This window comes from Nuphar pumila, chromosome 3 (assembly GCF_984573655.1).
Source record: "Nuphar pumila chromosome 3, dmNupPumi1.hap1.1, whole genome shotgun sequence".
NCBI lineage: Eukaryota > Viridiplantae > Streptophyta > Magnoliopsida > Nymphaeales > Nymphaeaceae > Nuphar > Nuphar pumila.
The window spans coordinates 19,059,524-19,086,115 of record NC_143251.1 but is presented as its reverse complement, the minus strand read 5'-3'; the positions used below and the strand labels follow the sequence as shown (position 1 = coordinate 19,086,115).

At 38.1% G+C, this 26,592-nt stretch overlaps 1 protein-coding gene across 1 annotated transcript in view; it reads left to right on the top strand.

Annotated features, from left to right (window-relative positions):
• The window catches only part of ECA3 (endoplasmic reticulum-type calcium-transporting ATPase 3), a 203,697-nt gene that overhangs the window by 116,647 nt on the left and 60,458 nt on the right, over window positions 1–26,592 (top strand). Inside the window, exon 27 of the mRNA XM_089998975.1 lies at window positions 283–384. Within this exon, the coding sequence (XP_089855101.1) occupies window positions 283–384 (102 nt within the window). The remainder of the gene's footprint in view (window positions 1–282; window positions 385–26,592) is intronic.

The following is a 26,592-nucleotide window of genomic DNA, read 5'->3' as shown; positions in this document are numbered from 1 at the left end:
TTCATTCTGTCCAGCTGTTCGTGTATTTAATTATATCCTGATTAACATTCTTTTACACAAATTCTCATTATTTCTGTTCTCATTCTTCTATGATCATGTATGTTTCTTTAGCAACTAGGTGTTCAGTCTCTTTTTCAAAGTTCATCTTGTCAATTAAGCCTGTCATTTAATCATAAATCTTTATCTTGCTTTGAAGATTAAATATTTAAATGGAAATAATTCTTGCATCTGTCGAAACCTGTTTATTTAAATTATTTAGTCGATAATTCATTTTCTTTACAGGTGCAACTTCTGTGGGTTAATCTTGTCACTGATGGATTGCCGGCAACTGCCATCGGGTTCAACAAGCAGGATTCCAATGTTATGATGGCTAAGCCTCGTAAGGTTATTGATATAAAACATCCATATTTGTTTCCATACAAGTTTTTTCTTTTTTCCTCTGCAATATGACATCTATATTCATGTTTGTAGATTTTTATTTGATAAAATGACACCATTTTGCATTGCTTGCTGAAGTTCTTCCTTGATCTATGTATAAAGGCCTTAACTATACATGCTTTTCTCTTTTATTCTTTTTAGACCACAGGATATACGGAAGCAAGTTCAATATTCTTAAAAATTTGTGTAGAAGATAGGGCCATCCATAGGTTTTTTTCTCAATATCTTTACAATGAGAACAAAAATACAAATTTAAGTTGAATTTTTTTTTCATAATCATTAATTGTGGAATTCATTTACGAATTATTCATATGATGCTGTCGCAACCAAAAAAAATGCTGGCTTATGCAAGCCATAATTCTTCAAGGAAAATATGCATGTATTTCTATTTAAAGCCTTTCTTTGGCCTTAAAATTCCCGAATCTTTTATGGCTGAAATTTGCAACTCATTGCCTGATATTAACTTGAATAGATCACTGTCAGTGCATCTGAGGCTGGCCTTTTAGTGCTCTAAATCTACTAATTTATGTAGGATAAGATCAGGTGAATAATTTGTTCTTAATTCAGCTTCATGGCTCATTGAAATTTTCTTGTGTTTTTGGGCTCATGGTAGGATTAGTAATTAGGTTTTGATGCTAGATTGTGTGATAATTTGTACATACATGTGGTGCTTTTAGGTTGCAATGACTGGTTATACCAATGTAGAAGGATGTTTGATGTGCCATTTGTATGTTGATGTTGCAGAAATGATGAAACAAGTTGAAGATGTAGGAATCTAGTCGGATAGATCAAGCATGATACTTAAATGCTGCTGTTTGAGCTCTTCTAGGTTCAAGGTGGTTTTATGTAGCCAGTCACTGACACAATTTGGCTGTACACTTTGTAGCCAGTCACTGACTATTACAACTATTCCTTTTCATGGTATTCCGATCTTTGAATACCTATTAATGTGGGCTTTTATGAGCAGTCAAGAACATGTCACACATGAAACAATGAATTGCACAAAATACAACCATAAAATCACATGTGAAGCCATTATGTCTCTATGAGCTTCATAAGACTCTTGCAATTAAGAACATGCTACAAGGCTCATACTTTTATATTACAAAAACAAAAACAATATATAAAACCTCTATAATCATAATCATTATCTTATTCTTCTTCTTCTGCTCCTGCTAAAATTAATAACAAACCATGCAACTGATAACTGACAATGTAGACAAAAGGCAACTACATAATTTAAATTTTAAAAACAATTAAAGCCTTAACTAACAAAATTAGATTCACATTCAAGTCATACTAAAATGTTATAGGCCATAACTAAACTAGTTCATGATAACTAAAAAATTACATTTAACCAACGTCTTAAATGCCAATCTTCATTTCTAAAGTTCTAAACTATAAAGATCCTAAAACTAAACTATCTTCTAGAGCCTATTTCTTTAGTGTTGCATCCAACTGCCGCACGATGATCTCTTTATCTTCGACCATTTTTTTTTGACAATTGGGTCATCAACGTCTTTAGAATATGGAACAATGGTTGGAAGTCCTTTGCATTTTTGCAAAATTCTTCTTTGAATTTCTTCTAGTTCAACAATAACATAAACACGAAAAGTGGCAGGAATAGATGGATAATCACATGGACGTAGATTTTGATGAACACCTACAATACATTGCTTAGATCTATGTAGTCCACCTCTAATAATATAACCACAAAACACACGTCTCAATGATGATCCTGATCGTGGTACATTATCCTTGCTTATGCAATATTGTCATGCAGGATCATCTCTATAAGATGAATGTGAAGACAACATCGAAAGATCTAAAATAAAACATAACCAATTAACCATCAAATAAAAATGTAGGCATACAAATATTGAACAAGTTTACTCGCACATAGAATAGGGAATTTTTTATCTTAACCCACTTCCTTGAGTGAAAAAGGGTGGAAATGCACTCTTGAAAAAATCGCAAAAGCCCTTTCTCTTGCGCATGGATCGGCCCCAAAATATGTATCTAATATATATGTATTCATATATATATATTAATATGTATGTGTTAATATATATAGTCTATTTAATTGTGTTTAAACCGAAATACCCATCAGGGGTATTTCAGTCATTTCTCATTGTAATAGTAGTCAGCCCATTAGGGGCTTTGTCATTTTATTTTTTATTTTTTTCTTTGTACTAATATATATATATATATATTTAATTGTATTTAAACTGAAATACCCATCAAGGGTATTTCAGTCATTTCTCATTATAATAGTAGTTAGCCCATTAGGGGCTTTGTCATTTTATTTTTTATTTTTCTTTTTGTATAGCATGTGATGTCACTGATTGGGGCAGCTCCAACTAGTTGTTGAGCTACTCCCAATGGTCACAAATATGCCCGTTGGGTGGCTAGCCCAACAACTAGTTGGACTGTCCACACTCTCCCTCTCTTGTGGTTATAAATTGGGGTTCTCCCCTTGTATTCAACAATGCTTTTCTAAGCATTTCAACAATATACAAGTTTTATATTTTTTATTGTGTTCTTTACCCATTAGTGGCTTATGTGTATGCGCTTGACCTATAAGTGGTCCATTGTGATTTTGTATTGTGTTCTTGTATCATAGCTTTGGTGCTCTTGGGTTATGATTTATTCGTAAAGGCCAAGAAGAGGATTGAAAGATTGGTGAAACATCAGTTCATTGGATCGTTGCATTGGGAAGCGCATCATCAAGCCTCTTCAACAAATTTCTTGTTATCTTCTCCCCTTTCTTTTCTTCTCTAGCTCTCTCTTTCTCTCTCTTTATTGTATAAATGGAGGCAAAAGAGAAGTTGTCGTCTCCATTCTCGTGAGATTCAATGATTCTAAGTATGTGATGTGGGCATCCATAGTAAAGCATAAAATATGGGAAAAAGGTATATGGGGTTTGGTTGATGGCACTGAAAGAGAGTCAAAACTCATGCTCACCAAGATGAAAAATGGAAATAAAGTGGCTCTCCAAGGAGAAGATATGTCTAAGGCCGTTACCAAATATGAGAAAAAATGGAAAGAATGGAGGATGGGACATTCCAATATCATTGGCCGACTCATCAATAGTGTTGACATCAAAAAATGCTCAAGCTTAGCAAAATTTGATTTTGCTAGTAATGCATGAAAATATCTTAAAGATATGTATAGTCTAAAGGACATAGCTCGTATATATAATGTGCAAAATAAGGTAAGAACCATGACCCAAGGAGCGATGAGTATTAGAAAATATTTTAATGCCCTATCTATTCTTTGGGATGAATTAACTCTTTTAGAGCCTAACTGGCATTGTCCTCAAGATGTAGAACTCCGTGAAAAACAAATTAGAATTAAGCATTTCTATCAATTTGTAAATGGCGTTGGACCCAAAATTGAAGGGACCAAATCAACCATTCTTTATAGACGAGTACCTACCAAAGTGGAAACACTTGAAGAATTGACTATGGAGGAAAATAGGTTAAATAAAGCTCTTTCTACTAAAGATGAAGAATCCGTGCTCTCTATGTCAAGGCCCGGAAACCACACAAGTTTCTATAAGCCTCCTCACTTTGGAAGAAGTAATGAGTGTGGAGAAACCCAATACTGCACAGGAAGAGAGAGAGAGAGAGAGAGAGAGAGAGAGAGAGAGAGAGAGAGAGAGAGAGAGAGAGAGAGAGAGAGAGGGAAAAATCGTAATCACTTAGGGCTAAACACATCTTTTTTAAATAGAGGTTTAGCCTAATAAACAAATTACAAAGAGGTCCCTCATTATTTGTAAAATTCTAAAGAACCATCTTTTAAGAATAAATAAATAACTTTAAGAATAAAACACTTGAAAATAACTAATAGTCGACTAGTCTTAACAATCCCCCTCAAGCTGGAGCATAGATATCGATCATGCTCAGCTTTCTGCAACATTTTGAGAAACTGGGCCTAGCAAGAGGCTTTGTAAACATATCTGCAACTTGATCCTCCGAGTTCAGATGCTTGGTAGAGATATGTCCAACTTGAATCATATCTCTTACATAGTGGCAGTCAACTTCAATATGTTTTGTCCTCATGAAACACAAGATTATTTGCTATATACATAGCTGCCTTGTTATCACACATCATCACCATAGGAGATGAGACCTTCACTTGAAGATCATTTAATACATTTCGAACCCACATCAATTCAGCTGTTGTTTGGGCCATAGCCCTATATTCTAATTCAGCACTCGACATAGCAACCACAGTTTGTTTCTTACTTCTCCATGAAATTAAATTACCTCCCATAAACACAAATAATCCAGTGGTAGATTTCCTATCCTTAACAGATCCAACATAATCAACATCAGAGTAGGCAACTATCTCCAGGGTTCCCCCTTTCTTGAATAATAACCCTTTTCCAGGGAAAGATTTTAAGTACCTGAGAATCATCATTGCAGCATTCTAGTGTACTTCATTCGGATTTTCCATAAATTGGCTAATCTTGCTTACTGCTAAAGCAATATTCGGTCTAGTCACAGTCATATATAGTAGCTTCCTTACTTATGAGCGATAACTTTTGCTATCCATAGGTTTTGACCCTTGTTCCAACAATTGAACTTTGTGATCCATGGGAATATTTGCTGGTTTGACTCCCAACATTCCTGTTTCTTTTAATAAATCAAGAACATACTTACGTTAAGACAAAACCAAGCCTTCACTGCATCTGGCAACTTCTATACCTAGAAAGTATCTAAGAGGACCAAAATCTTTTGTAACAAAATGCTTTTGAAGATGAGCCTTTGTAGCTGCAATATCGTTCATATCATCTCCTGTAAGGATGATGTCATCCACATATACCACCATAACAACTAGACCTGAGTTAGTTTTCTTTATAAATAATGTGTGGTCTGACGCTGACCGCTTAAAGCCAAACTTTGACATCACATCAAACAACTTTTGAAACCATGCATGAGGACTTTGTTTCAGACCATATATCGCCTTCTTTAACCTGCACACCTTCTGACACTCCCCCTCAACCTCGAACCCAGGAGGTTGCTGCATGTATACTATTTTTGATAGATCCCCATATAGAAATGCATTTTTCACATCTAGTTGACACAGACACCATCCATGGTGAACAACTACAGAGAGAACTAGACGGATGGTACCCATTCGTACGACAGGAGAGAAAGTTTCAAAGAAATCAACACCATATGTCTAAGTATAACCTTTTGCTACTAATTTGACCTTGTATCTTTCAATAGAACCATCAGAGTGGTACTTAATGGTATATACCAATTTACATCCAACAATGTCTGCATCCACTGGGGGATTAACCAGGTCCCACGTCTGTTGAGACAATAAGGCATCCATTTCCTCTTGCATTGCCTGCTTCCATCTACTATCAAGCTCTACTTGTTGATAGTTTAAAGGAATAGTTTCAGCAGATAGGGCGGAAATAAAAGCTTTCATCTGACTTCCAATTCTGGTATCAGACACAAAAAATGAGATATAGGATATAAGGTACATTGTTGCGTCCCCTTACGTAGAGCTATTGGCCTGTTATCATCAACATGATGACCATTGTTATCAGAAACACTTACCTCAGGAGAAGAAGGAGAGGGCTCAGGAGGAGGTGGAGCTCTACGCACATATACCAATGGGGGATTGTGAAACCGTGAGGAAGGTAGAGTGGAACCCGGTAATGGAGGTACATATTTCAAAGGGAAAGAAGGGACAAGAAGGGGAAATGAGTCATTTAGATCAACTTGCATCTGAAATCCAGTATGAGAATAATATGGAACGGACTCCAGGAAAGATACATCCGCACTGACATACTCCAATGAGAAATAGGGTCATAACATCGATAGCCCTTTTGGTTTTTTGGATAACCTATAAGAATACATTTAATTGCTTGAGCAACTAATTTATCACGGTCAGGTCTAAGTTTATGCACAAAGCAAATACACCCAAAAACTTTGGGCGAGAAAGAGAAAAGAGGAGCATTGGGATTCAGGATGTGCAAAGGAATTTTATCTTCCACGAATGAAGAAGGCATACAGTTGATCAGATAACAACATCACCCCAATAGGAAGCAGAAACATTGGATTGAATCATAAGGATACGTGCTACATCAAGAAGATGCCTGTGTTTTCGTTCAACCACCCCATTTTGTTGGGAAGTATAGGCACAGGAGGTTTGAGGTTGAATGCCATGGTCTTAATAAAATTACAACAAGGCTTTTGTTTTAAACTCAAGCGCATTATTAGTGCGGATAATCTTAACAACAGATTCAAACTGAGTTTTTATTTCAAGAATCAATGACTTAATAATACTAGGAACTTCAGATCTTTCTTTTATTAGGAACACCCAAGACAACTTAGAAAAATAATCAACAATAACAAGATAATATCGACACTGAGTCCTAGTAGGAATCTTACTAGAACCCCATACATCCGCATGAAGAAGTTCAAACACTTTATGACTGGACTGACTCTGACTAGAAGGGAACGAACTCCGATGATGCTTGCCCAACTGACATGCTTCACACTAAAATGAAGTAGTAGACGGAATTTGAGGAATGACATGACGAAGCTTTGACAATGAGGGATGACCAAGACGACGATGCCACTGAACATGACTGTAGCAAAACTGTTTCCTACTGGATGATGTAAGTAGTAGACTCCATTTTCTTCAGAGCCTCCACCAATCTTCTTCCTCGTCAGCAAATCCTGAAAATGACAACCAACAAGATCAAATATCACTCTACAGTTTAGCTCTTTTGTAAGACAACTCACTGAAAGTAAACTTTGAGGAAATGAAGGAGCATGAAGAACATTTCTCAAGTGCAACCACCAGAGAAGGGCTCCCATCTGCTAATGAGACTCCCCGATGAGTAGTAATATCCTTTAGATTTGAAAAATAATGAGAATTTCCACACAGATGTCTGGATGCACCTGAGTCAATAATCCACTTACTATCATTGAGATGAAGATGATTCCCTGTTGCATAGGCCACACCGGCTACAGGAGAGGAGGAGCTTGAAGGACGATGAGCTACCAGTTCTTCATATTCAACACGACTCAGGGAAATGCAGTCACGGGGAGATGAGGCTTCATTTGCATTTGCTACCTCTAGTTTTATAACATTAGCTTTTGGAACATTGGGCCTCGATGCAGGAAAGACAGGCCGTCCATGTTTATCCCAACAACGGTCTTCTAAGTGCCCGAATTTTCCACAAAATGTGCATTGAAGTTTACCTCTACCTCCCACACCTCTTCCACAACCACGTTCTCTAATGTTCAGAGTATTTCCACGACCATAACCAGAAGGAACAACTAAGACAGATGTCTGGAATATAGGATGAGATTGTGGGAGAGAAAAAACAAGTCTGCTCAAGCGATTGTATGCATCAGCTTGAGTAGGTACATCAGATCCAGTTAACATTTGGACTTTAGCAACCGAGAATTCGAAAGATAGCCCTGTGAGGAACCGAGCAACCTTAGTCTGTTCTTGATGATCCTTTTGCTTTGAACAACACAGAGGCCTGCGAGCATTAAGCCTTTCAAAAGCAACTTTAACAGATGCATAGTACTAGGCCAATGTCTAATCTCCCTGCTGCAAATTCTATATTTCTTGTTCCACTTGCATAATACGACTCACATTTGTTTCCTGAGAGTAAGTATCTCGAAGATTATCTCACATATGTTTAGATGTATTATAATAGATTAGACCGTCTGCAATATGAGGTTCAACATTGTTCATGATCCATGACATAACAATGTCATTATCTTCATCCCAAGTAACATATTTTTCCACTTTATCTCTCGGTTCAATTTCCAGCAAAATATGCTTTCTACGATGTCCAGATACCGACATCATAAAGGTTCTAGACTACCTGACATAGTTAGTTTCATTTAATGTCACCGAAGACCCATAAGAAAAATGATTCGCAAAAGCCTTATATTCCCTAGTAGATTCAGTCTTAGAATCAGCCTTCGGAGCTTCAACCATAATGAAGAAAGCTTATGCAGAAAAAGATAACACTGCTGGAATGTTGCAATGTACGACCAAAAAAATAATAATAAAAAACTTATCAGATTGAAATCTGAATATGTTACGAACCCACAGTAAGTTCGACACACTGCATAAGCTACGACACCCTACGATATTTTGAAGAAACACTACATCAACCCCAGATCGATTGAAGTGTTCCAACAGAATAATCAGAAATTTCTTTTCTCATCCAGATCCAGGATTAACAGTATAAGATTTTCTTCAGAGTCACGACTGAATCCAGGTCCGGTTGATAAAATCACAGCTCATGAAGGCATCACGATTGACGATATACTGTCCAGATGACAACGATATTGCCGAGCTCTATGGATCTAATTACAGATCTATGTCTTGACTCTTGTCAGACAATAGATCTGTTATCAGATCTATGCCACCCAAATTAAAGAAGGTAGAGCACACACCTTTCTCCTTTTTTTTTGGCGCAGATCGAACTCGGGTTCACGCTCCCACGACCTTCAGCTCTGATACCATGTGGAGAAACCCAATACTGCACAGGAACAGAGAGAGAGAGAGAGAGAGAGAGAGAGAGAGAGAGAGAGAGAGAGAGAGAGAGAGAGAGCAACTGAGTGGGAAAAATCGTAATCACTTAGGGCTAAACACCTCTTGTTTAAATAGAGGTTTAGCCTAATAAACATATTACAAAGAGGTCCCTCATTATTTGTAAAATTCTAAAGAACCATCTTTTAAGAATAAATAAATAACTTTAACAATAAAACACTTGAAAATAACTAATAGTCGACTAGTCTTAACAATGAGAATGAAAAAAATTCCAATGATTATGGAAGGAGCCTAAATAATAGAAGAAGTGACCATTAATACAAGAGTGACAAATTAATATGCCAATTTTGCTATGAATCGAGTCATATTAAGCCCTTTTGCCCTAAAAGGAGGAGAGAAGATCAAAGAGATGAAATAAGGTGGCTTTCGTGGGACCATCTACAACCAATGGTGTAGATGATAATTCTAAAAGCGTGGGCTCATGGTCTTTGGCACAACTCATGGAGGCACTACAACCAATGTTCAAGAATCAAGCTTCTCTCTCGGTTGCGGCCGTATTTGCATGTATTAATCCTAGTAAGACTTTTTGGATTCTTGATTCTAGCGCTTTTTTTTTCATATGACCCCAAATGAGTTCACAATATCCGAATGCCATATTAACCCAAATGATTCATATGTTTTAACCGCGGATGAAACTTCTTTAAAAATTAAAAGTTTTGGAATTTTGCAAAAACATCAAACCTTTTGTGGACCTAATGTTAGAATAGTACAAAAATTAAATGTACACCTCTTATTCGTTTCCCAAATTGCGGATCTATCTTTTTCATCTAATGATTGTTTGATGTAGGATCTCTAGTCTGGGAAACCGATTAGGCGAGGCCGTAGAAGAGGAGATGTCTATGTTATGGACAATCTTGAGTTATCAAAACATATTTTTTATAATTTTGTGAAAAAGAAAGATATAAAAAATTGGCACAAAAGACTAGGACATCCTAATGTATCAAAATTACCTTTGTTTCTATTTCTTGCAAATTATAAAGAAAATGACTTAATTTGTGAAGATTGCATTCTTGGTAAAATGAAATCTTTACCTTTTGGACCTAGTCATTTTATATCAAAAAAACTATTTGAGTTAGTGCATTAAGATGTATGGGGACCGACTCCGGTTATATCTAAAGGAGGAATATCATATTATTTTATTTTTGTGGATAACTATAATAGATATTCTTGGATATATTTTCTTAAACACAAATCCGAAGTATTTGATTGTTTTCAAATTTTTCATTGTTATGCAAAGTCTCAATTTAAAGCCAACATTAAAATCTTTAGATCCGATTCCGGAGAAGAATTTATATCAAAAGATTTCAAAAACTATCTTGATTTACATGGGATTATTCACCAAAAATCTTGTTTTTATACTTAACGAAATGGGCTAGTAGAAAGAAAGTATAGACATATTGTTAAGACTATTAGAACACTTTTTATATCAAGAAATGTTTCAATTTTTTTTGGGCCGAAGTCGATCTTATGGCGGTTTATTTGATAAATTGAAAATATTTCTCCCATTAAAAAATATTGAAAACATCTCCGGATTACAATAGGTTAAGAGTTTTTTGTTGTAAATGCTTTGTCCTTACCAACAAAAATGACAAACTTTTTGCTAAAGCTATCCCTTGTGTTTTCTTGGGTTACGCCGAAAATAAAAAAAGATATAGATGTTATGAAATTAAAAGGGACAAGCTATATGTCTCAAGAAATGTCACTTTTCTTGAAAACGAAAATGAATTTGATAAATATAAAGTCCAAGAGCATTGTGATTATTCTTTTCCTTTTTATTTTGTCAATGAGCATGATAAAATGGTGAATTGTGATGACATTCATGATATACATGAAAGTGACAATAAGGACACTCATGATGAACATGGGAATGAGAATGAAGGTTTTGATAATATAGACCATTCTTATAATGAAATTCAAACTTATATTTGACTTACCGAAGACCATCCTTCATGTGCTTTAAAAAGATATTCTCAAAATCAAGACATTGATTCCTCTAGTATTAGCAGTGAAAAGAAGACATTATTATCTTCATTGTATGTCTGACCCGATCCATTTGTATAATGGATCAGGTCCAGATCCAGTTCATGTATTGTAAATTATTATTTTGTAAAAGGGTATTTTCGTACCCTAATGTTTACACTTTATGTTAAATAGAATGAGAGGGCAGTCACGATGGACTGAACCCTCCTTTCAGCTGGAAATCTCTCTCTCCCTCTCTTCTCTTCTCTCATCATAGATTAGGGTTTCATTCTTTCATGGTATCAGAGCAGGGCGTGGATCTGCGTGAATCTGCGTGAAGAAGGCAAGGCGTGGATCTGCGTGAAGAAAGCACAGCGTGTGCATCAACGTGGATCTGCATCAGCCATCTGCGTGAATCTGGGTGTGAATACCCAGCGTAAATACCCAGTGAAGAATGTCTGGTCGTGAATCAGCGTGATTTCAGCCTGCGTGAAGAAAGAAAGCCCAGCCTGCGTGAAGAAAGTCCATCTGCATGAAGAAAACCCAGTCTGAGTTTGCGTGAGCAAATCCCAACGTGAATCCACCAGCGTCAGCAGAGTGAACTTATCAGCCGTGAATCCCAGCGTGAATCTGTGTGCCGTGATTTGAATCTGTGTGGTAAATCTCTGTGAATCTGTGTGGTATTGTGGCCCTCAAATACCTAGCGTGAATCTGTGTGAAGAAAATCTTTGTGAAGAAAATCTGTGATTTCTTTCAGCCGTGTGTTACAGCATCAATCTGTGTTTTCTTTTCAGCCGTGATTGCTTCTTTGTGAAATCAGGTTCATCAGGTTTTATCCCTGTTGTTTTCCTGCTGTTTTTCCTACATTTAATCTCTTGATCTGTGGTTTAATCCCTGCTAACCATTGTTAATCTCTTGATCTGTGATTTCCTTTTCCTTTTTGCTGTTTTTCCTGCTAATCATTGTTAGCCATCTGTCATATCTTATCTGTCTTTTTCTGTTAGCCGAGTTCTTTGTTCTTCATACCTAAGTGTCAGTTCAAGCATATTCATCAAATGGAATTTACTCACGGGCAATCATGCCTGTCCTCAAGTTTTCTTGGTCAACTAGTCTCTGAAAAATTGAATAACTGTAATTTCTTGACCTGGAAAAGACAGATTATTCCGTTTATAAAAAGTCAGGACCTTTCTGGCCATCTGGATGGATCGGTCCCACCGCCTCCAGAATTTCTCTCGCAAGAAAAAGTGGACGATAAAGGCGAACAATCTGTTGTTCTTCGTAGGAATCCAGAATATGTTGCTTGGATGAAGAGAGATCAATCGCTAGTGGCATATATCACTTCAACTCTTTCACAGGAGGTCCTTATTGCTCTTCCTGATGATTGTTCGGCAAAGGAACTGTGGGATATGTTAGTTCAAACATATTCACAAATTTCTGAGGCAAGAATTATGTTTCTTAAGCGAGAATTTCAAATGCTGAAGAAAGATTCCATGTCTATTATGGAATACCTGAATAAAATGAAAGGCATCACAGATCAGTTGGCGGTTATTGGGTGTCTTGTCAGTGAAAAAGATAAAGTACAACAAACCTTGAGTGGATTGGGGCCAGATTATCATGTTATGACGACAACCTTACTATGCTTACCAGAACTTCCAAAGTTTGAAGATCTTCGTGCAAAACTGTTGCAATATGAGATGAATCTGAAAGGTTCCTCTGAAGCCTTTCATGGGAATTCCGGAACACAAGATGTGCTGGCTATGGGAATGAGTTATGGTCGAGGTAGAGGAAGTTCTTTTCGAGGAAAAGGAGGACAAGGGAGAAATAACTATGGAGGTCGTGGCATACTTCCAACACCCAATGTTCAGGGACAAAGACCCATTCCCACCTGTTTCCTATGCAACAAGAAAGGGCACATTAAAGCGAACTGTTGGTTTAATCCTCAAAACAAAGGGAAAGCTCCACAAGCAGAGGCTAGAAAGGATGGAGAAGTAAAAGAGTTGTTGTTGGCAGCCTTGGCAGGATTGAATATGAAACAAAATGACAAAGGAACTTGGTATGTCGACTCTGGAGCAGCTACTCATGTTACAGGTGATGTAGGTAAACTCTTGACTCTTACACCTTATGTTGGAAAGAATAGCATTGTCACAGGAGATGGATCACATCATGCCATCTCACATACTGGAAATGCCATTATACACATGTCAAAGTCCTCTCTTAAACTTCCAAGTGTCATCCATGCTCCTAATATTCAAAAGAACATTGTTTCTGTCTCAAAGCTTGTTGATGATGCAAATGCTTCAGTTGAATTTACTCCCTCTTCTGTTTATGTCAAGGATCTTCGCACGAGGAGGACATTCGCTGAAGGAAAACGATGGGGCAACATGTACATCTTCCAAGAAGATCCTTCCTTCATTCATCCCAACTATTCATCCTTGAAGCCTCACCAAGTCTTTGATTCTGATTTTTTATTTAATGTTTCTGAAAGTAATAAGCCAAGACTTTGGCATAGTCGTCTTGGCCATTGTGGTCGCCATTTTATTGAAAAACTTGTCATGAATAATCTTATTCCTAAGTCCAGTCTGAGTTCAGAAGTCGTTGATACAAAATGTTCTAGCTGTCATCTATGTAAGAGTCATGTCTTACCTTTTGCTTCCATTAATAAAAGAGCTTCAAGGCCATTTGAGGTCATTTGTTCAGATGTCTGGGGGCCTGCTCCAATTACTTCTTTTTCTGGCAGTAAATACTATCTTATTTTCGTTGATAGTTATTCACGTTATACTTGGATATTCTTTATGAAGCACAAATCAGAAGTTTTTGGATTGTTCCAGAAATTCCACTCTTTCGTTCAAAATCATTTCTCTACCAACATTCTTAATTTCTAGTGTGATGGAGGAGGTGAATTCTCCTCGAGTGACTTTGTTAATTTTCTTCAACATAATGGGATAAAGAGAAGAGTGTCTTGCCCTCGTACACCTCAACAAAATGGGATTGCTGAGAGGAAGCATCGACATATTGTTGAGACTGCAATGAGCATGATGCACGGGAGCAATCTCCCTACATCATTATGGACTGAGGCCTTCCACTCCACAGTTCATGTGATAAATCGCTTGCCCATGAATATCTTAGAAAATAAGTCACCATACTTCTCTCTTTTTGGCATACAACCTGATTATCATGAATTACGTGTGTTTGGGTCTGTTTGTTATGTGCACATTGATAGCTCACTCAGGCACAAGTTCCAAGATAAAGCTTTGAAATGCAGGTTTATAGGATATGCCGAAGATTACAAAGGGTACAGGTGTTATGATCCCCTGAGTAAGCGTGTCAAAATATCAAGGAATGTTATTTTCGATGAAATGAACTTTGCTGATCAGGATAATAATTCAACTATGGTGGAGACTGATAACTCAAGCTCCAGCATTGAGGTATACTACCCATGGTTAAATTCAGAACTCTTCTCCAATGGTACAGTAGAATGTCCAGAAAATTGTAGTCAGAATGAGCCACATGAGGATTCAGCCAATGAGACTCAAACGGAGGAAACTGTCACATATGACTTGGAGCCAACAAGGTATAAGGGAATTGTGTACACTCGGCGAGAGAAAGAGCCCTCATTCACTTCTTGTTCGAACACGGATATCAGAAGATCTTAACGGATTCGACATCCACTTGACAGGTGGGTATGTTATAAAAATTTTTCAATGGATTTTCAGTTATTCTTGACATCCATAAGTAAAGAGGATGAGCCTCTTATGTTCTATCAAGCTGCGAGCTCTAGAAGATGGGTAGAAGCAATGAATGAAGAAATGGAGGCCTTACATGAATGTGGCACATGGGAGATTGTGCCTAGACCACTGAACAGAAATGTAGTTGGGTCAAAATGGGTGTACAAGATAAAATATAAACTAGATGGGAGCATCGAAAGGTACAAGGCTCGACTGGTAGCCAAGGGATTCACACAAGAGGAAGGCCAAGACTTTGATGAAACTTTTAGTCCTGTTGTCAAGATGGGGACTATTCGTATTGTGTTGAGTCTAGCCATTAAACATGGATGGACATTGAGCCAGCTGGATGTGAAAAATGCTTTTCTGCACGGGGATTTAAAAGAAGAGGTCTACATGGAACAACCCACTGGATATGCAGAACGAGACGCCAAAAAAATATGTATGCAAATTAAAGAGAGCACTCTATGGTTTGAAACAAGCTTCTCGTTCCTGGTTCGACAGTTTTTCTCTAGAAATACAACGGCATGGCTTTTCTAGGTCTCTTCTGGATCACTCATTATTCATTCACAATGAACAAGGAGTTACTACTCTTCTGTTGATATATGTAGATGATATCATCATCACAGGGAATTGTAAAAGCCACATTGAGCAGGTGAAGAAGTTATTAAATCAGAGATTTAAGATGAAAGATTTGGGAGAGCTGCGATATTTTCTTGGGGTAGAAGTTGATAACAAGAATGATACACTTACCCTTACTCAACACAAATATACGCTGGACATTCTCGGCAGAGCAGGCATGACAGATTGTAAGCCGTTAACAACTCCAAGTGTCATTCATCAGAAATTGAGTTCGCAAGAAGGGGATATATATGGAGATCCCACTAAGTATCGCAGTTTAGTTGGCATGTTGCAATACCTGACTTTTACTAGACCTGACATAGTATATTCGGTTAATCAGGTATCCCAGTTTATGCATGAACCTCATGTGTCACATATGGAGGCAGTCAAACGTATACTTCGCTACCTAAAGGGTACAGTGGGTGATGGGCTGGAATACAAAGGCAAGGAAGAATTAGATCCAGGTGGGGGCCATGAGATTATTACTTATGCTGATGCTGATCGGGCGGGGGATCCAGACGAACGACGATCAGTATCTGGTTATTGCAGCTTCATTGGGCCAAACTTGGTATCCTGGAGCAGTAGAAAACAAAAGGCGGTTGCTAGATCGAGCACTGAGGCCGAATACAGATCAATGGCCACTGCCACGGCCGAGGGTACATGGATAAGACATCTTCTGACTGAAATGGGAGAGCCGATTGTTCGATCACTGTTGCTATATGACAATCAAAGTGCCAATAACATGTCACTCAATCCCATTCACCATAGTCGAGCAAAGCACATTGAAATAGATCAACATTTTATCAGGAAAAAGGTTGAAGACAAAGAGATTGAGCCCATGTATGTGTCAACAAAAGAACAAGTTGCTGATATCCTCACTAAAGGGTTAACAAAGGATAGATTTTGGTTTTTGAAGAACAAGTTGTTCATGGTCCAACACCATGCACAACTTGAGGGAGGCTGAAAAGAAGACATTATTATCTTCATTGTATGTCTGACCCGATCCATTTGTATAATGGATCAGGTCCAGATCCAGTTTATGTATTGTAAATTATTATTTTGTAAAAGGGTATTTTCGTACCCTAATGTTTACACTTTATGTTAAATAGAATGAGAGGGCAGTCACGATGGACTGAACCCTCCTTTCAGCTGGAAATCTCTCTCTCCCTCTCTTCTCTTCTCTCATCATAGATTAGGGTTTCATTCTTTCAAGAAGATCCATGAGATTTTCAAAAGCTCCTAGTAGATTCATGTCCTATGATTCTTTTGAACCCAAATATAGAACTTGTCTAATGGCCATACACTCATATGTAGAACCATCCTCTTATAATTAAGCTAAAAATCACCAAGAATGGATTAACACAATGAATGATGAATTAAAAGCTTTGAAAAGGCAAAAACTTGAAAAATTCAAACATTACCAAAAGAAAAGAAAACTATAGGATGCAAATGGGTTTATAAGATTAAAACCAAAAGTGATGGGACATTAGAAAGATATAAAGCCAGACTAGTAGCCAAAGGCTGTAGTCAAGAGTACAAAATAGACTATGATGAAACCTTTGTTCCAGTTGCTCGAATGACCACTGTTGAATCCTTATTTTTGTAGCATCAATAAAAAAATGACTCATCTTTCAAACCTCTGTTGAGACGTGATTTAGACTCGGTTCACAATCTGGATCAAGATCTGGCTGTGCAGGCATTATGTGTTATTTATTATATGTTTATCATGTGTGTGCTGTAATTTATGTTCTCTGGATTTGCCCCTTGTATAATAGGTTGTTGATAGTATGTGGCATTACTATAAATGTGCATGTACATTAGAAAATTAACATTCTAATATACGAAAAAGGACCTGGACGTTGACGTTTTCGGGTATTACAATAACCTCTTCATCTTCTTACTTCCAATCAAGAGTCAGATTCACAACCTCTATAAGGAAGTTTACATGGAACCCCCACCAGAATTAGGATTAGGAAATGAAAAAAATTCTTCTGTTACGAAAAGCTTTGTATGGTCTAAAATAAGCCCCTAAGGCTTGGTATGTTCAATTCGGTAGTGTGATGATACAACTTGGTTTTAAATCCTGTTATATTGATACTGCATTGTTTGTTAAGACTTTTAATACAGAAATGATGATATTACTTCTCTATATGAATGATATGATTATCACAGGAGGTGATAAGAAGGGAGTTACTCGTATCAAAGACGTACTCCAAGCCCACTTTGGTATGGCTGATCTTGTCTTTTTACGATACTTTCTTGGAATAGAAGTGGCTTACTCATCTCGTGGTTATTTGTTGTCATAAAATATGCCTTAAAATACCTCAGCAAAACGGGCTTGCTGAGTGAAAGCACCAACACATTGTTGAGAGTGCTTTGGTGATGATGAATGAGGGATGTATTCCTACTCACTTATGGATAGAGGCATTTCACACTGCTGTCCACATTATTAATATGCTGCCAATAAAAGTAATTCAGGACAAATGCCCATTTTATGAACTTTTTGGTAGGCATCCCAATTATGGATCATTGAAAGCTTATGTCTGCATTTGTTATGTGCACATTGATACATCCTTAATGAACAAATTTGATAAAAAGGCACATATCTGCAATTTTGTTGGTTATGCTGATGAATACAAGGGATATCAATGTTATGACATTCAAAGCACATGCATCCGCACATCGAGGAATGTGGTTTTGATGAAAAGAATTTTGATTACAAAGGGGATGAGTATGGAAGAGTGCAGACAGCTGAACTTTATGAGTCTTGGCTGAGTGCCGATCTTTTTCCAGCAGAGAGTAATGAATCAACCCAGGGAAGAGTTGACGGCGATTCACGTGAAGCTAAATTACATGAGCAGCAAACTTAGAATCAACAGAGTGATGAATAAAATAATCAACAGAACAACAAATTCAAAGGGAGAGTATACAACCGCAGAAAATCAGGCAATGATAACTTAGAATTCGTGCAAACAGAGGTTGAATCAGAGATAGATCAAGTGCAACATAATACATCCAGCGTTGAAGGTAATCATATGGAGCCAGATGTAAGGAGATCCACTCGAATCAAACATCCAGTAGAAAGATGGGTGAGTTATGAAAATTTTAGTACGGATCATCAATTTTTTTTTATCGCCGTCTCAAAGCAGGAAGAGCCCAAAACATATCATATTGCATCAAAATCAAATAGATGGATAGAGGCCATGAATGAGGAAATAAAGGCATTATATGAGTGCCAAATATGTGACATTGTTCCAAGACTTGTTGATAAAAATGTTGTGGGATCAAAGTGAGTTTATAAAATTAATTATAAACTAAGTCACATGGACTCGGCTAGCGAGGTGCCGCACCCGAGTCGGCACGCTCCGACACGGGTGCGGCTTCGGACTCAGGTTGAACTCGGTCAACGCCGAGTCAGACTCAGTCAACGAGTCGAGACAGAGTCCGTCCACATTTTGGACTCGGTTAACTTTGATCGAGTCCAAAAATGTCCATTTGTCCATAAAAAATGATTTTTTTTATATTTTTTATTTAAAAAAAATATAAAAAGAGTCACAGTGCACAGTGCTGTGCACAATGCACAGTGCTGCAGTCACAGACACAGTGTCTGTGCACTTTTTTAAAAAAATATATATATATAGCCGAGTTCCCGTGTCCAAAAATTTTAAAATTGCGCCGCACCCGCACCCGCACCCATCTGACATGGAATATAAACCTGATGGAAGTATAGAAAGGCACAAAGCCAGGTTGGTGGCAAAAGGGTTTACACAAGTGCACTGGTTGGACTATGATGAGACTTTTAGTCCAGTGGTTAGAATGAAAACCATGCGTATCATTTTATCTCTTGCTGTTGATTATTGCTGGACGTTGAGCCAACTAGATGTCAAAAATGTGTTCTTGTATGGAGATTTGAACGAGGAAGTTTATATGGAGCAACCTTAGGGATATAGTGAGAAGGATCCCAATCGATATGTATGCAAATTAATTAGGGCTATATATGGCCTTAAGCAAGCATCCAGGTCTTGGTTTGAGATTTCTCCTGAAATTCAAAGGCATGTTTTTGTCAGATCACAACTTGACTATTCCCTTTTCATATACAAAGGTAAAGGTTGTCTAAGTGTTTTACTCATTTATGTGGATGATATAATAGTTGCGGGAAATTCTGAGAAGCATATTGTAAAAATCAAAGAAATCTTAAGTCGCAGGTTCAAAATGAAAGATCTAGGAAAGCTGAAATATTTCTTGGGAGTTGAAGTTGATAGGGGAAGGGTACATTGATGTTAACACAACACAAGTATACCATTGATATGTTGAATAAGGCCAATATGAAAGACTATAAGCCTCTTTTAACTCCCAGTCCACTGAATAAAAAACATAGTTGTGATAAAGGCGATTTATATGATGATCTAATCAAATACAAGAGTATTGTAGGTATGCTCCAATACCTTATGTTCACAAGGCCTGGTGTTGTCTATGCTGTGAATCAAGTGTCACAATACATGCATGCTCCAAGAACTAGCCATGTGGAAGCCGTTAATAAAATACTTCAGTACCTCAAAGGTACTCTAGGTGATAGTTTATGTAACTATAATGGCTTACTCAGATGCGGATTGGGCAGGTGACCTAGACGAACAAAGATCAGTTTCAAGATATAGTGTATTTCTTGGAACCAACCTTGTGTCATGGAGTAGCAAGAAACATAATGCAGTTTCCCGTTCCAGCAGAGGCCAAACACAGAGCAATGGCTACGACATCTTCAGAAATAACGTGGATTAGATATTTGCTTGGTGAATTAGATCAAAAGATGCTATGCTATGTCTTATCCTGTGATAATCAGAGTGCTATTAAGATCTCACTTAATCCCTGATAGTTTTGAGATCTGGTATAGCATCTACAGGACACACACACACACACAGAGAGAGAGAGAGAGAGAGAGAGAGAGAGAGAGAGAGAGAGAGAGAGAGAGAGAGAGAGAGAGAGAGAGAGAGAGAGAGAGAACACAATGGTTGGGGCGGCAAAAGAATACACGACCTCCAAGCCCTAACCAATCTATAAATAAATCAACAATTATACAACTATCCTTGTAATATCAGAGATATTACAAGGATGCCATTAATGAGAAAAATACAGCATGTGTTATATTAACATACCATGCGTATTGATCTGGATCCAGATCCATACGCAAGCTATATTTTAACACCCTCCCTCAAGTTGTACGTGATTTTGGATCATGTACAACTTGCTCTTCAATAGCCAAAATTGACGTCCTGTTAACCCCTTGGTAAACAAGTCTACCACTTGATCTTCTGTTCGAACATGATGTAGTTCTATCTCCTTCATCTCGACTTTCTGCCGTATGAAATGTTGATCAATCTCAATGTGCTTCGTTCTGCTATGCTGGATAGGATTGCGCTTTGATTGTCACATAGAAGAAAAGATTGAATAATTGTCTCCCCAAGATCACTCAATAAGTGTCTAATCCATGTGGCTTCTGTCGTGCCTGCAGCCATCGATCTGTATTCAGCATCTATACTCGATCGTGCCACTGCCTTTTGTTTTCTGCTGCTCCAGGATACTAAATTGTGTCCAATACAAACACAATATCCAGAGACAGATCGTCTCTCATCTGGATCCCCTGCCCAATCTGCGTCTGTATAAGTGATGAGTTCATGTCCTCTATGCAGATTATCGTTATTGCGATAAACAAGTCCGGCTCCTATAGTTCCTTTTAAATAGCGTAGAATGCGCTTCACAGCTTCCATATGACCCTCCGTTGGAGCATGCATAAACTGGGATACCTGATTGACAACATAAACTATATCAGGTCTGGTAAAGGTCAAGTACTGTAACATTCCCACGAGACTTCTATACATTGTAGGGTTGACACAAAGATGACCATCTTCAGAGCTCAGCCTTTGATGTAATACACTAGGAGTACTGACTGGTTTGCAATTCGTCATGCCGGCTATTTCCAGAAGGTCAAGAGTGTACTTGTGTTGCATGAGTGTCAATGTGTCTTGTTGTATGTCAACTTCCACACCAAGAAAGTACCTCAACTCCCCTAAATCTTTCATCTTGAAAGTTTTCATTAAAAACTGCTTCATGTCTTGCACATGATTATCTGAACTCCCAGTGATCACAATGTCATCAACATATATAAGAAATATAACAATGTCTGCCTTTTGGTAAATAAAAAGTGAGTGATCCAGAGAGCATCTTCTAAAACCATAACTCTGAATTTGCATAGAGAAACTTTCAAACCAGGAACGAGACTCCTGTTTCAACCCATACAGAGATTTCCTTAGTTTGCACACCCAGGCAGTAGGATCCTTCTCGGCATAACCAGGAGGTTGCTCCATATACACTTCTTCCTTTAAAATTCCATGCAAAAATGCATTTTTAACATCCATCTGGCTAAGGCTCCAACCTCGATCGACTGCTAGGGATATGATGACACGAATAGTACCCATTTTGACTACCGGACTAAAAGTTTCATCGTAGTCTTCACCATATTGTTGTGTGAATCCTCGAGCAACAAGTCGCGCCTTATATCTGTCAATACTTCAGGCTTATACTTTGTTTTATAAACCCATTTGGAGCCAACTACATTCTTTCCTTCTGGCCGAGGGACTATTTCCCAAGTCTGGCATTCATGAAGAGCTTCCATTTCTTCATTCATAGCTTCAGTCCAATGACGGGATTGAAGGGCTTGATTAAAACAAGTGGGTTCATCCTGTTTTGTGAGCTGAGACATAAACAACTGGAAATCAAGGGAGAAGGTCTCATAACTCACCCATCGTTGAATAGGATGCTTAATGCGTGACGACCTTTGAGCCGAATCATTGGCGATGCTTTCCACATTCCTCGGCTCTGTATTTTTGTCCCGTCTAGTATATATCTGTCCAGAGAAGCATTCTACTGGGGGTGGCTGAACTGGAGACTCAATTGGAGATAATTCAACATGCATCTGTGAGTCATTCAATTCCCTACTCAAGCTGAAGGGAGGACAATTTGTCTGACATGTTTCTCCGGTATTAGCAAAAAGATCTGCGCTCATCCATGGATCATATACTTCTAATTCTCGAGATGGCAACGCTGCAGAGTCATTAACCTGAAAATTTCGTTCGTCAAAAACAACATTTCTGGAGGTCCTAATACGTTTTGTAGTAGGGTCATAGCATCGATAACCTTTGTATTCATCTGCATACCCAACAAATCTGCACTTGACAGCCTTGTCCTGAAACTTATTTCGCAGAGATGAATCAACATGTACATAACATACACAACCAAAAACACGCAGCTCATCGTAAGAGGGATGTTGCCCGAATAAAGTATAATAGGGAGATTTCCGATCCAAAAGTGCCGTAGGAAGACGATTTATGATATGAACAGATGTGTGAAAAACTTCTGTCCAGAGACTAACAGACACATTGCTATTATGTAACATGCTCATCGCGCTCTCGACAATATGCCTATGTTTCCTCTCTGCAACCCCATTTTGTTGAGGAGTATGAGAGAAAGAAACCTGTCGACTTATTCCTTTATCCCGAAGAAAGGCAATAAACTCGTTCGATGAATACTCTCCTCCACCATCGCATTGTAAATGCACAATATCACAAGCAAACTTTGTTTTGACCATCGAATGGAATTCCCGAAATATTTGAAAAACTTCATGCTTGTGTTTTAAGAAATATATCCAAGTATAACGGGAATAGGAATCAATAAAGATAACATAATAACGATTGCCAGAAAGAGAGGGAATAGGTGCGGGTCCCCAAACATCAGAACAAATAATCTCAAATGGCTTTGAAGCTCTTTTATTTATAATATGAAAAGGAAGAACATGACTTTTGCAGAGTTCGCATGAAGAACATTTATTATTATCATCAGAAAATGAACATAAACTAGACTCTAGAAGGAGACCATCAGATACAAGATTTTCAACGAAACCTCGACTACAATGTCCCAAACGACTATGCCAAATATCTGGCTTATTACAATGAGATAAATTAAAAACTTTCAATGAAGGAAAAAACAAAGACTCTGAAGGCGAAGACACTGAAGAATGCTTGGACGAGTGCAACTGGAGGACTGAGACTGAAGACGAAGACACTGAAGGAATCTCCTTGAAGACGTACATGTTTCCTTGTCGCTCCCCCTTAGCGAACGTCTCCTTCGTTCGTAGATCCTTAACATAAACAGAAGAGGGAGTAAATTCGACGGAAGAATTCATATCGTCAACAAGTTTAGCTACAGAAACAATGCTCTTTTTAATATTAGGAGCAAGAAGGACATTGGACAAGTGAAGTGAGGACTTTGACATAGGGATATGTGCATTGCCAGTATGACTAATGGAGTGATAAGTTCCATCTCCCGTAACTATACTACCTTTTTCAAAGTAAGGCAATAAGTGAGATAACTTACCCGCATTACCCGTAACATGTGTGGCGACACCTGAATCAACATACCATTCGCCTTGTTCATTTTGCTTGATCGACATCTGTGACAATGCTGATAACAAAAGTTGTTGCACATCTGTGGATGACACTTTTGTGTCCAGAGCAGTAGCTGATTTATTCTCAATTTTGTTTATTTTTCCTCTATTCTGTGGATTGAACCAACAATCAGCTTTCACATGTCCTCTTTTGTTACATAATAAACAAGTGGGCACTCTCCTCTGATTCCCTGTATTAAAAGCCCCTGAAATATTAGGTGTAGGCAAGATACCACGTCCTCCCTGCCCGAAACGTCCGCGGCCTCTGCCTCCTTGATGCCCTCCATTCCCTCGTCCAAAACCTACAGAAGTGTCCATGGCCAAAACTGAATGAGGACGAGTTGATTCATTTCCTTCTGCCCTTTGCTTCATAATCATCTCATGCTGAAGAAGTTTTGCTTGGAGGTCGTCAAAAGTAGGCAAGTGAGGGAGGCATGATAAAGCTGTGGTAAACATGTCAAAATCAGGACCCAATCCATTGGGAAGTTGTTGAACTTTATCTTTATCTGCAATAGCACTTCCAACAACAGCCAATTGATCAGTGATACTCTTCAAGTGGCCTATGTATTCCATGACTGTCATGGAGCCTTTCTTCAAACTTTGAAATTCATGTTTTAAGTACATAACTCGGGCTTCTGATATCTGAGAGTATGTCTGAGACAGCTTACTCCACAGATCTGTCGTAGTGCAATAATCTGAAAGAGTAACCAACACTTCTTGAGAGAGTGTTGACGTAATATAAGCAACCAAAGACTGATCCCGCTTCCTCCAAGCTGTATACTCTGGATTCTTAATGGAAATGGTAATTGTGTCACCCTTCTCATCCTTGGTTTCCTGCAAAATAAGCCGTGGTGGTATAGGAACTAAACCATCTAAATGTTCATCGAGATCCTGACTCCGTATAAATGGAAGGATTTGCCTTTTCCAGGTCAAAAAATTAGAATGAGTAAGTTTTTCTGTAACGAGCTGACTCAAGAAATTGGCAGAGGGACCGGATGACGAAGATGAAGAATAATCCATATCAGTGGAATAATGAATAAGCAAAACACGATGAATGAAAAGAAATAAACAGATTTGAGATCACTTAATCAATCAGTAAAAACTGTAATAGGGCATATACCTGTACGACCAAAAGTGCTGCACAAAGAACACTAAAACAACAAAGAGGAAAGGAAACAACAGTTGGTGATGTTTAGGCAAGAGAAAAAAAAATTGGAACCAGCACAGACGATAGAGTAACAGAAAAGAAGGAACTTGGGATGAACACAGTCGATGAACACGCTGTTCACGCTGAAAGGAAAATAAAGGTACCAACTTTCAGAAGGGGAGATTTCATTTCTTTGAGATTTGGGATGAACACGTTGTTCACGCTGTTCTCGATCTGATGAACACGCTGTTCACGCTGAACACGCTGTTCTCGATCTGCTGATTGCTGCTGTTCACGATCGGGAAATGGGTGCTGATGAGATTTGGGATGAACACGCTGTTCACGCTGAACACGCTGTTCTCGATCTCTGCTGATTGCTGTTGTTCACGATCGAGAGATGGGTGCTGTTCACGATCTGCTATTTCAGAATTTCTTCACCCACGCTGTTCACGATCTGCTATTCCAGATCTTCTTCACGCACGTTGTTCACGATCTGCTATTCCAGATCTTCTTCGCACACGCTGTTCATGATCTCCTATTTCAGAGTTTCCTCACGTCTGCTCTGATACCATGACAGTTTTGAGATCTGGTATAGCATCTAAAGGACACACACACACACACACAGAGAGAGAGAGAGAGAGAGAGAGAGAGAGAGAGAACACAATGGCTGGGGCGGCAAAAGAATACACGACCTCCAAGCCCTAACCAATATATAAATAAATCAACAGTTATACAACTATCCTTGTAATATGAGAGATATTACAAGGATGCCATTAATGAGAAAAATACAGCATGTGTTATATTAACATACCATGCGTATGGATCTGGATCCAGATCCATACGCAAGCTATATTTTAACAATCCCATTCAACATGGAAGAACTAATCAACATTTTATTCGAAGAAAAATTGAGGATGAAGAAATTGAGGCCAAGTTCATTGGAACGGAAGAGCAAGTGGTTGATTTATTCACGAAAGGTTTGAGTAAGGTTTTGGCTTTTAAAAGGAAAGTTGCCCATGGTTTTAACCATGCACAACTTGAGGGAGGCTGTTGAGACGTGATTTAGACTGGATCCACGATATGGATCCAAATCCATACTGGATTCAGATCTAGGCTGTGCAGACATTATGTACATTTGTTATCATCGCAAAATTTTACTTTTGCAAATCAAACTGACCTTTGAAAAGTTTTTGAAAATAACTCGCCTCCGTTTTAAAATGCGGGAAAATTCCGTAGAATGGGACTCGCCTGTCGGTACGAGGTTCAATCGTTCCTGCCACCTTTAACAGGGGTAATTGAACCAAGGATCAATCTTATGCTCTACTCTATTCAACTTGTCTAAATCATATTCTAATTTCTAAATGCACATAGAATCAGGCATGTGCTATGAATTTTCAGAAAATGCACATTTGAAAACATGATGTTTGCTTTGAATGATTGAAATATTTAGAATAGGTATCACATGGAAAATCGTGAATTGGGATTTGAAATATACTTCTGAGAGAAATAAAAATCGATTTTGAGAAATTCTTGACATTTGGTGAAAATCGACTCTGAGAGACTTGGTTTCTCTGAATTCAAACATTGAAATTGAAATTCTAACT